The 12,483-nt window shown below is 49.3% G+C and overlaps 1 protein-coding gene across 1 annotated transcript in view; it reads left to right on the top strand.

Moving 5' to 3' along the window:
- Positions 1-6,171, top strand: part of TMCC1 (transmembrane and coiled-coil domain family 1) — a 169,540-nt gene extending 163,369 nt beyond the window's left edge. The window contains exon 4 of the mRNA XM_061197311.1: positions 6,118-6,171. Within this exon, the coding sequence (XP_061053294.1) occupies positions 6,118-6,165 (48 nt within the window). The 3' untranslated portion in view covers positions 6,166-6,171. The remainder of the gene's footprint in view (positions 1-6,117) is intronic.
- Positions 6,172-12,483: the final 6,312 nt, after the last annotated feature.

The raw sequence follows: 12,483 nt of genomic DNA, 5'->3' as shown, positions 1-12,483 counted from the left end.
TATAGCCCTTTTGGAAGGAACCAGTAGCCTCCTTTTCATGTCATCCAAGTCACTTGGCTGGTTGAGAAATGCTGTCCAAGGTATTTGATCTTTTGCCTTTTGATCCTGTAATGGAAGGAGCTTAAACTTTTTGTTTGATCTGGGAGCTGAGGGTATAGTGAGGGTATAGGAAGCTCAGAATTCACTTCATATATATAAATGTATGTCACTTCTGGCATTAGAATCGTTAAATTCTACAACAAGAGTACTTACAAATTTATTCAGGCGTCTGTCTTAATGAATGGTTAAACTGTCCAAAGGAATATTCTTTTAGAAGACTTCATTTCAGTAGTTATTGAGACTCTATTAAAATGTACAGCAAACCATGATGAAAATAAATTATAATAACCACTATACCTTAGAGAGCGGTTGTGAGGATTAAATGAAATAATTGTGCAGTGCCTCACCCAGCTCCACAAATGGTCTCAATTATTGTTATTAATAGACTGAGGATTCCTTGAGGACAGGGACCTGTCTCACTCATCTGAATCTCTTCAGACTATATCATGTCTCTCATTCTTACCTGATGAAGGACCCAGTAGCCAGAGTTTGGGCTGTCTGTAGCCAGCTCTGGCTCTTGAGTTGGTTTGGAAAACCAAAAAGTAATCAGTATGTGTCAAGAATACTCTGACCATAGAAACAACAGAAGAGAGCATCCCAGCCATAGAGAACAAAAGCTGGCTAACAGATGCACGTACGCTGGGCTAAGGGGCTAACAATAGATTTTACTGGTGACTTCTTAACCACAGGTAAGGACGTTGTTGTGTTCATGGCTGTGTCCTCAGTGCCTGGAATGGTCCCTGGCGCATAATGGGTGCTCTTTGAAAAGTGGAATTTTAAAATTACTACATATTGAATTCCTAGTCTGTGCCAGGCACAGTGCCACTTGTTTTACTGCTAATTCTTAACAGTTGTTCTGAAGAGGAGATGGTGTAATTTCCATGTTGCAGATGAAAACATGGTTTTTGGGTTTTATCCTATGGGCAAGTCGTTTCACTAGTAAATGGCAAAGTCAGGATTTGGACTCAGAGACCCTGAATCACACTTCTTTATGCACTGGAAGCATTTTTTTCTCTCTTACGTGTTTTCATTAGGTATCTTCATTTCATTAGGTATCTTCCAGATCATAAACGAAACACTTCCTGCTGAAATTCATTTAATCGTCACGACCAGGTTGCCAGCCCAGAGACGCTGACTTGGAAAATTGGAATGTTATGCTGTTTGCCCCTGCACTAAAACAACCCAGACTACTGTACTTACTCTTTTTTGAAAATACCAGCTTTAATGAGATACCATTCAATTCGGTCGTTTAAAGTGTTCTATTCAGTGGTTTTTAGTTTATTGACAGTTGTGCATCCAGCATCACTAATTCCAGACCATTTTCATCACCTAAAAATGGAACCCTCCACCCATTAACTGTCACCCTCCTATTCTCCCAGCCCTAAGAAACCACTAATCTACTTTCTATCTATAGGTTTGCCGATTCTGGACGTTTTATGTAAATGGAATCACATGATATGTGGTCCTTTGTGACTGGCTTTTTCCACTTAGGATGTTATCAAGGTTCATCTATGTGGTAGCATGTTTCAGTACCTCATTCTTTTTTACTGCTACATAATATTGCATTGTATGGATACACATTTTTATCCATTCATCAGTGATGGATATTTGGGTTGTTTCCATTTTTTTAGCTATTATGAATAGTGTTGCTGTGAACATTCATGTACAAGTTTTTGAATGGACCTTTGTCTCATTTCTCTTGGGTATATACCTGGGAGTGGAATTGCTGGGTCATACAGTAACTATGTTTAACCTTTTGAGTAACTACCAGACTGTTTCCAAAGTGGCTGAAGCATCTTACATTCCTACCAGCTGTCTGCACGTCCTCACCAGCACTTGTCATCATCTGACTTCTTAATTATACCCATCCCATGGGTGTGAAGTGGTATCTCATGGTCTTGATTTGCATTTTATGTGTTTTTATGCTAATATCTCTTTTCATAAGCTTTCCTATCCATATCTTCCCAACCCAGGCTGTGGCTGTCACATTTCATTATTGCCACTGTGCTTGCCTTACCTAAAAGCCTTTCATTTCCCCACTAAAAACTGCTTTTCATCTACTGTGGGCTGGGATTCCGTATAACCCAACTCGTCAGAATTATATCCAAAGTAAGGTTAACTGGATTCTGAATGAGTCCCCACCAATAAGTAAGATATGTGCTTGGACTTTGTGACTGGTGATCTAGCAGCTTTGAGACTATTTCTGCTTAAAACCAAGATTTTATTTTAAAAAAAAAGAGTGAGGAAGGAGAGAGAGAGGGAAGGAAGGGAGGAAGGAAGAAAGGAAGCCTGGCCTCCAACTAGTCATGTGACCTTGGACTCAGCCCAAGTCCTCACGCAGGTGTCCCCCGCTCCTCCCTTCCTGCCTTGTAACTGCTTCACTTCTCTGCTCCTTTGCATGTGATCTTCCCTCTTCTTGCAGTGACACCCCCCCCCACCCTATTTATCTGCCTGGCAAGCTCTTACTCTTTTTTTTTTTTTTTTTTTTTGGCTGCATTGGGTCTTTGTTGCTGCGCACAGGCTTTCTCTAGTTGCGGCGAGTGAGAGCTACTCTTCGTTGCGGTGTGTGGGCTTCTCATCGCGGTGACTTCTCTTGTTGCAGAGCACGGGCTCTAGGTGCGCGGGCTCAGTAGTTGTGGCTCGCGGGCTCTAGAGCACAGGCTCAGTAGTTGTGACACACGGGCTTAGCTGCTCCGCGGCATGTGGGATCTTCCTGGGCCAGGGCTCGAACCTGTGTCCCCTGCATTGGCAGGCAGATTCTTAACCACTGCGCCACCAGGGAAGCCCTCTTACTCTTCTGTTTTACTCTTTATTAAGGAATTTTTCAAACATAGGCCATAAATGAATAGGGTAATAAACCCCAATCAGCAGTTACCAACTTGTGGTCAATCTTGCCTCATCCACACCTGCCCTCCTCTCCCCTCTCCCCTCAAACTGGATCCATTTGGAACAAATGCCAGGTAACATACATTATTTGTCCTTTCTGGGTTTTTTTTCTGGTCAAATTTTTTTTTATTAAGGTGAAATTCACATAACATAAAATTAACCATTTTAAAGTGAACAACTCAGTGGCATTTGGTAGATTTACAATATTGTACAACCACTGCCTCTGTCTAGTTTGTAAACAGCTTCATCACCCCAAAAGGAAACCCCATACCTGATAAGCAGGCACTCCCCATTTCGCCCTTCCACACAATCCAACCACCATTCTGGGCTCTGTCTCTATGAATTTGCCTATTCTGGATGTTTCATATAAATGGAATCATCCAAAATGTGACCTTTTGTCTGGCTTCTTTCACTCAGCATAATGTTTTCAGTGTTCATCCATGTTGTAGCATGGATCATTGCTTCATTCCTTTCCATAGCTGAATAATATCCTTTTGTAGGGGCAGACCACAAAAGAAGGCTTTTGTTTATCCCTTCTCAGTTGATGGCCATTTGGGTTGTTTCCACCTTTTGGGTACTATGAATAATTCTGCTGTGAACATAGGTGTACATGTACTTGTCCGAGTACCTGTTCTTTTGAGGTGTACACCTATGAGTGAACTTGCTGGGTCGCGTGGTCATTCTGTGTGTAACCTTTTGAGGACGTAGGCAGCCTCTCCCCTGTGAAGCCTGCCCTGACTTCCCCACATACATTCAGGTGACCCCGGCTTTGCCAACCTCTCTGTTTACAGCACCTACCTCACTATGACTTCTTTGGTTTATGTGTGGTTTTGCCACACTACATCGCTTGCCGTGGTAACTGAGCTCTTTTTCACGAAACACCCTCCCCCATTCTCGCTCCCCATCATTCAAGTGAACTAATCCCATGATCCTGGCTCAAGAGCTGGACAAGTAATTCAAGTCAGGCCAGTCACAGTTGGTCCTGAGGCTCTTGCTGGCTGAGTTGGGAAAGAGGGACTCTTCTCCTTCAGTTTGCTACCTACAAGGACCCTTTGTCCCCAGAGCTGCCAGGAGCACAGCCTACCCAAGTATGAGGTCAAGAGGGAGGGAGGCAAAGCCAAGACATGGACAAGAGAAACAGGTTCTTGATGAACCAGTTTGACTCCTGGATGCAGCCATGCTTGAAGCCAGGATTCATCTCTTGAACCTCCCAGTGTCGTGAGCCAGTAAATTTCCTTTATTGCTAAGGTAGTTTGAGTTGGGTTTTGTCACTTGCAGCCAGGAGACACACATGATGGTTGACTCATAAGGGACTGTCTGCCAATACCCTCCCTTCCAGGACCACACCTCCCCACACTTCAGCTGAGCTGTCTGCATGGGAGGGACCGTATTCTCACAGCCTGGTACTGTCAAGTTTGGGACCAGAAAGAGGGTCAGTCCTAGTTCTTGGGTCATAGGAGCAGGTAAGTGTGAAGTTCGTGAGAGCTGTTGGCAGGGAGAGACCTCAGGCAGGCAAAGAGAGGTGAGGCAGGGCGCACCCCAGCACCCCGGGCCCTGGCCCAGCTGCCAGTGCTGGCCCTACAGACCTCGCCATGGTTCGGTCGTGTAAGGCATGCCCATGTGCCTCTAACTAGTCACCCTTTAGGGGCCCAATCTAATTCAGGCCATATTTCTGTAATATGCCTAGTCACATGTCTCCCACAAGCTCCTTAAGCCACAAACCGCTACTTATTCACTTCTGCATCATTCATACCTGTGAGGAGCTCTGCCAGGGCTCCTGCCTGTGTGGACACGCCGCTGACTTTATGTCAAGTGCTTGTGCATCCCAGGAGCCATGCTTAGTTGTTGTATGGGTGTCTTATTTGATCCTACTGGATGCTAGTAGGTGGAACTGTGTGAAATTGCCAATAGTCAACTGTTTTTTGAGCTATAAAAACAGCCATTTCATATGGCCCAGTGTCATACGAATGGTATTTTGCTGATGAGGCCAGTGAGGTTGGTGTCTTGCCCGAGGGAAGCCGGGTAGAAAACGGCGGAGCTGACAGCAAGGGGAGGCCTTGACTTTCAGTGGCGTAGATGAGTGAGAGAGGGGAGACAGGGAGCGGAGGTCTCGTAACAGAGCCTCCGCCCTGCCCGTCTGCCCTCGGCTCCCTGGGCAGTGAGAGAGGAGGCTGAGGGCCCGCAGGTGCTGTAGGCCCGCCCCGCGGCTCCTGGGAGCCCAGCCCATGGACAGAACGGCAGGGCTCAGTCAGGGCCCGGTTCGTCCTGCAAAGGCCCTCTGGTCAGGCACGAAGGGCAGCACGCCTCTGGGGAAGGTCTCTGCCCAAGTCAGCCGCCCGTGACCTCAGGCAAATCCTTCCACCTGTCTCCGCCTCCTTAACTCCACTGAGGAACAGAGGTAACAAGGGCACCAGTCTCAGAAGGTTGTTAGGAGGGTGTCGTGAGTTAACTGTTGTCAGGTACCCAGAACAGCCCCTGACAGGCAGTAAATGCTCAGTGAAAGTCAACCAGCCTTGCTGTTATCAGAAGCCAGGCTCCCTTGTACACCCTTCGCCACACCTGACAAAATGCTGCCGTTCCCATGTTTACTGTCACTGCCATACCTTCACACATGCTGTTCTCACTGCCCTGCCCTCCCTCTGTCTGCTTAGGGAATTTCTCTTCTTCCTTCAAAGAGTCCCCCTTCTCAGAAGTCTTCCTTGACCAGCCCTTCTCCCCACATCCCCCAAACAGACCAGAAAGCCGTCTTCGCTCCCTTCTCTGTGTCTCTGGTCCAGTGCCAGCTGAGTTGGGCTCTATGAGAACTACACAGTGAGTGGTGGTTGAGCGTTTACGTGACTGTCAGCCCCGCTGGACTGTGAGGGGAGCTGGGGAGGGGCCAGTTTCTCTCCTGGGGGACCTCAGACTCTCAATGGTTTCAAGTGTGAAACAATCAGTGATTGAGATAGAAATCTCCCAGCTACGGGACAAGTACACAGAGGAACTTGAGTCTGGAGGGAGGCCGGCGTGTGGTGGGTTCTCACACTTCAGACCCAGCTCCCTGTATCCACCCATTGGAGAACTGCAAACTGTTTAGCTAGTGGCCCCCCTGAAAGAATTTGGAAACACTGTGCCCTCTCACACATTCTACAGTTGACAGCTACAATATTAAGGCTTAAATGGGGAGGACTTCCCTGGTGACGCAGTGGTTGAGAATCCACCTGCCAATGCAGGGGACACAGGTTCGAGCCCTGGTCCGGGAAGATGCCACATGCTGCGGAGCAACTAAGCCCCTGCGCCACAATTACGGAGCCCACGCGCTGCAACTGCTGAAGCCCACGCGCCTAGAGCCCGTGCTCCTCAACAAGAGAAGCCACAACGAAGAGTAGCCCCTGCTCGCCGCAACTAGAGAAAGCCCGCGTGCAACAATGAAGACCCAACACACCCAAAAATAAATAAACAAATTTATTGAAATTTTACAAAAAAGCTTAAATGGGTGCAAAGGATGTACTTTCCAGGGTATTTTAAATATTGACGCTGTAAGGTTGAACTCTTTCGTCACTCTGTAACGCATCCAGTGACGCTAAAGAGCATAGTGATTGCGTCCCCATCATCACCCATGTAAACAGCACGCAAGCAAGCTCTTCTTTATTAATGAGGTTTCACCTCACTTTTTTATCTCTGAAAATTGTGTTCAGTTCCTCTCCCCACAAAGTTTTAGCCTAATGTACTATATTCTTATGCCTGAAAGTCTCTTATTGACCACACCATCTTCTCTGTACCAAAAACTATGGAAGTAAACTGGTTTTAAAATTTTTTAATTTTCTGTGATCATAAGTCACTAAGTGTTTTTAAAATGTTATTCTGGAAAGGTATGATTACAAATATTAGTATGTGATTGATCAAAACTATAAATATTACAAATATTGATAGATACAGATTAAACAAAATGTTACTATATATTTCATTTTTTTATGAGTTGATTGGATTTCCCCCATTGTGTGTACCCATGGATAAATACGAAGCTTATTTCTACAGCTTCATTTCTTCCTCCCTCTCATTTTTACAGGTATAAGCACTCAAATCTTGTCACATAAATAAGGAACAGAAACGAAAGGAAGGCGTATTGGAGCAATGTTACTAAGTTATTTTAACTCCCTTTGAGTTTTATGCCAAAAATCAATAGTAATCCATCATCAAGAATTACTTTTTGTTGCAACTTGGTGATAGGTAAATGAGAGTTCCTTATACTATTTGTGTATGTTTCCATTTTTGATAATATAAGTTAAAAGACGCTATGATTACTCTCTATTGGCTGACAAAAGGATTTGGCAATTTTGTTGCAAGCAAAAAATAGAAACTACTCGACTGGCCAAAAGATTTGTCTCCCAGTATTTGGAGCCCTTAGAGCCCTTATTCCTCTCCAATCCCAGAGCAGGACTTCCAACTGGCCTTGCCGGTTGGGAGCATTTGTCTTTCTTTCCCAAAGCAAGAAGCTGCTTTCTCAGGGAGTCAGTGCCCCATTTGAAGACTGTGGTGGATGACTGTGATGGACCCCTTGGCCAAGGACCTGGGGAAGTGGGTCAGACCAGGAAGAATGAAAGAAAGACTCCATCTCAGAATGTAAGTGCATTCTTTGCCCCTTCCAGCCTCTCCCACACCCCTTGCTCAGAACCTGGCACCTTTCAGTGGAGAAGCCCTGAATGGGACCTACCCAGGTTCATGCGGTTTAGAAGGGTGAAGCTGGAACTCTTTACATCCATCTTTTCCAATTACTTCAGCCCGGGAAAGCCTAGTGAATAAATTTCATTTAAAATAAAAATGAACAACTAAATGTGATCCTGGAGTGGATCCTAGATTTGGAATGGGGGCTGGGGGTGGGTGAATGCTATAAAAGACCTCGTTGGGACAACCGGCAATATTTGAATAATATTTTGCAGCGTAAATAACAGTATTGCATCATGATTAAATCGCCTGATCTTGAAAACTCTGCTGTGGCTCTGTAATAGGATATCCTTGTTCTTAGGAAATACACACTGAAGGATTTAGGGTTCAAGGGGCATCACGTCTGCAATTTACTCTCCCGATGCTTGGAGGGGGACTTGAATATGCAAAGAGGGGGTCAGAATGCTAAAACTTGATGAATCTGAGTTAAGAAAGGGGTCCAAGAGTTCTCTTGGAAATTATTCTCACAATTTTTCTGTAACTTCGAAACGATTTCAAAACACACTCTGGCGCCGCAAGCCCGGTCTCTGGCGCCGCCTGGTGGCTGCTTCGGGGAGCGCACCCTCCGTGTCGGAAACCTTTAAACTACCCGCCTCGGGCAGCGGTTCCCGACGTCCCTCTGTCCAGCCACCCCGCGGATCAGCCCCTCCCGCCCACGGCGTCTCTGGCTGTGCCGGTTTGATTTTCCTTTCATAGGACCGTCCGCGTCTGTGAACCGCTGCAGGCGCCTTTCTTGTGCAACCAAGGTTAGGTCGCGTTAATCTTGGTTTGAGAGTCGTAATTTCAGAGTTTCCAACCCGGATGCTTTCTACGACTAGGGAAACTGAGGCCCGGAGAGGGCAAGTCGCCGATCATGGCTAGAACCGAAGTTTTCCTGACTTCTTTGTTCTCTGCAAGCTGCTGGCCCGAACCCCACCGTCTCCTCCCTGGATTTGACTCAGATGCGGCCTCTCCCCTTAAGTCTGGGCTCCCACGAGGCCGCTCTATGACTTCACTCACGCCCGCCACGCGCCTCCACCCGCCGGCGTCGCACCCACGCAGCACATTCTCGTCTCCGGGCCTTTGTCCACGCGGTCCCTCTACCCCGAAATCCCCCGGGGCTGCCTCTTCCTCCCGTGCTTTCTGCCAGCATATCACCTGCCAAGAGCCTTCGGCGACCACCCAACTACCTGAGCCCTCCTTCACTGGTCTCCCCGTTTGTGCAACTGTGCAGTCACTTATTTGGCGTCTACTTGTTGCTTTCTGCCTCTCTGCCCCCACTGGAATGGGGGCCCCTGCGGACGGGACCCTGTCTGGTTTCCCGGTGTGTCCCCAGCGCCTGGTACAAAGCGGGGGCTCTGGCAAGGGCAAGAATGTTCGTCCCCCTCCTGGATTCCCCAGTATTGCGCCCACGTGACCATCGGCGGGGGAATGTCCGCCGCCCCCATCCAGCGGCGTCTGTGGTTTCTGAGGGGCTCAAAGCCCCAAGGGGGAAATGAGGGGTGATGGCTCAAGTGACCCTGGCCACTGGGGACAGCGTGCTGGCCGGAACCAGGAGCGCAGTCGCTCTACAATGCGGAGCACGGGGCACGGCGGGGGACGCTGGACTCAAGTCCCCAGCCCTGGCCTCCCCCTTGCAACCGAGGAGGGGCGGTGTGGGCCGGGGGAGGCTCCGCCCCGCGACCCAGGAACCCCAGCCCCGCCCAGGCCCGGGGAGGGTCCCACCCCCGGGACAATGCGGGGCGGGGCCGGAGCGGACAACCGGACAATGGGCCCCGCTCACCCCCGCGCAGCTTCCGGCCTTTCCCAGCCTGGGCTGGCGGGACGCGGGACCGCGGGACCGCGGAGGCCGGCGCTGCTTTGGGTGCCGCATGTCCCGGCCTGGGCGGGACTAGGCAGCGCCCCCGTGCGGAGCCGGAGCCGGGGCGCCGCGCCCCCGCACCCCCCCGCGCCGGGCCCCAGACTGCGGCGCCCTAGGGGCCAGCGTCCACCCAGCCCCGCAGGCGGCCGGCAAAGGGAGTGGTGGTTAAAAAAATGTTTTTTGTTTTTTGTTTTTTGTTTTCTATTGAGGTATAATTTACATCGAGGGAAATGGACAGATCTCAAATATGTGAAGTTTAATTAATTTTTACACATGTTTATACCCTGTAACTAACTCTCAGAACAAGACGGAACATTCCAGCTCCCCAGATAATTCCCTGGTGCCCCTCCCCAGTCAATCCCTGCCCCCAATCCCAGCCCGTGGCAACCACTGATCCCTCGTTTGTCGGTACAGCTTGGCCTTCTCCAGAATGTCCCATAACTGGAATCCTGCAGTATGGAGACTTTTGAATCTGGCTTTGAGATTCATCCGTGTTGTGTGTCCATAGCTCATTCCTTTTGATTCCACCGTAGGGCTGCATCTTATTTGTTAATCTATCGGTTGTGGGAACTTATGGTTGCTTCCGGCTTAGGGCAGTTATAGAGCTGCTATACACATTTGTGTACAGGTTTCTGTGTGCAAGTGTGTTCTCATTTCATGTCAATACCTAGGAGTGGGATTGATGTTTTGCCTAACTCTACGTTTGACTTTGTAAGAAACTACTAAGTTGTTTTGCAATGTCTGCACCATTTCACACACATACACATGCCCCCGCAGTGTGTACAAGTTCCTGTCGCTCCTCATCCTTGTCAACACTTGCTATTGTCGGTCTTAAATTTCAGCCATTTGAGTGGGTATGGAGATGTCTCAAGAGAGTGATTATTGACTCAACAAATGAACAAACACCCAGAGCACGCCAGCCTTCAGAAAGTCCCAGCAGTTTCCCAGCCTTTCCTCACCCTACTTCCAGGCAGTATTTAGGTGCAGGGAGGGGCCAGAGTCAGCCCATGTGCACACTCTGGGTGGACAGATGCCTGTCCCCATCGGTCCCTAGGACTGAGCTGGCAGGAAGCTTTTTATGCTCAGGTCCTTCCCAGATGCCCAGCCCCCTGGGGAAGGAGCTGGCACTGAGTCCACAGGTCAAAAGGGATGGGACTGGGTTTCAACTTGGGTCCTACCTGCTCAGGCATCCCAAACAAAGAGCCTGTCTTAGTCTGCTTGGGCTGCTATAACAGGATTCCTAGAATGAGGGGTTTACAAACAATGGATATTTATTTCTCACAGTTCTGGAGGCTGGGAAGTCAAAGATCAAGGTAACAGCAGATTTGGTACCTAGTGAGAGCCGACTTCCTAGTTCAATACATGGCTGCATTCTCCATGTGCCTTCACATGGCAGGAGGGACAAGGGAGTTCTCTGTCATCTCTTTTATAAAGGGCACGAATCCTATTCATGAGGACTCCACCTTCATGACCTACTCACCCCCGAGAAGTCCCACCTCCTAATACAGTCACATTGTGGGTTAGGATTTAACAGAGGAATTTGAGGGGGATGCACTCAGTCTATAGCAGAGCCTCTGGAAGAATCACTGAAAGACAAATGAGGAAAGAGGGGAGTGAACACAGGTGCAATGTTTGGAAACCGAGGGTGTGGAGGGCAGGCAGCAGCCAATGCACCTGGCAGGCAAGTAGTTCTCATGGCTGGACCTCTGGTGGCCACCACCTGAACCCACAGGGCACCTAGAGGCCTGGCTCTGCCTCTGAAGCCCCTTGTGATCTGAGTTTTGGAAGATGAGGAGGTGGTGCCAGGAGGGGCCTGCCTCCCTGCCTTCAACACATCTTTATTGCACATCTGCTGCGTGCTGGGCACTGTCTGGCACAGAGCACCAGCCCCTGCCCTGGTGAAGGTCCCAGTCTGGCAGGAGAGATGGCTGACAGCCCCCAACGAGCACGTTGGTCTGGGAGGGCCTCTTTGAAGGGGGACATTTGAGCAGGGACTTGAGTGATAAGAAGGCAGCAGCCCTGGGGAAAGGGTATAACAGGCAGCAGGAACAGCAAAGGCCAAGGCCAGGAGGTGGGAACATGCTGGGTGGACTGAAGCAACAGAGAGCAAAGGGGACAATGGAAGGAGCCGAGGCTGATGAGGGCACCGGGTCAGATGGTGTCTTGGTCGGCTTTGGCTGCTGTAACAAAGTACCACATCTCAACAACAGAAATTTCTTTTCTTACAGTTCTGGAGGCCAGAAGTCCAAGATCAAGGTGTCGGCAGGTTTGGTTTCTCCTGAGGTCTCTCTCCTTGGCCTACAGATGGTCCCCTTCTCGCTGTGTCCTCACATGGTCTTTCCTCTGTGTGTGTACTTGTCTGTGTCCTAATCTCTTCTTAAAAGGACACTAGTCCTATTGGCCTGGGGCCCAACCATAGGACCTCATTTTAACTTAATCACCCCTTGAAAGGCCCTGTCTCCAAATACAGTCACATTCTGAGGTACTGGGGGTTGGGACTTCAATATATGAATTTGGGGGGGACACGATTCAGCCCGTAACAGTTGGCTTTTGCTCTCAGGGAGGTGGGGGCCTGGGTAAGGGTTGAGCAAGAATAGACAAGATCTGATTTGCCTGTTAATATGATCCCTCTGGCGCCACGGCCAAGAGAAGGATAGACTGCAGGGGAGGAAACCAGTGAGGAAGCTACTGCCACAGTCCAGGCTAGAAGCCGGTGGCTGGACATGGGTGGTAGGGTGGGCGGGGAGCAGGGGTCAGACTCTTGTTATGTTTGGGAGGTGGCGCCTGTAGGTTTCCCAAAGGATGGATTTGGGAGGGGGAGGCCGGGAGGGGGATGGCGCCCTGGGCGCTGGCTGAGGGAGGTGCCAGCTTCCCCTTCCTTCCCCCTTGATTCCTTACCCACCAGGTGCCTACTGTGTGCAGCCCTGCGCCCACGGGAGAGGCAGCCGAGACCT

This window comes from Eubalaena glacialis, chromosome 7 (genome assembly GCF_028564815.1).
Source record: "Eubalaena glacialis isolate mEubGla1 chromosome 7, mEubGla1.1.hap2.+ XY, whole genome shotgun sequence".
NCBI classification, from domain to species: Eukaryota; Metazoa; Chordata; class Mammalia; order Artiodactyla; family Balaenidae; genus Eubalaena; species Eubalaena glacialis.
This window is presented reverse-complemented; position numbering and strand designations above follow the sequence as displayed.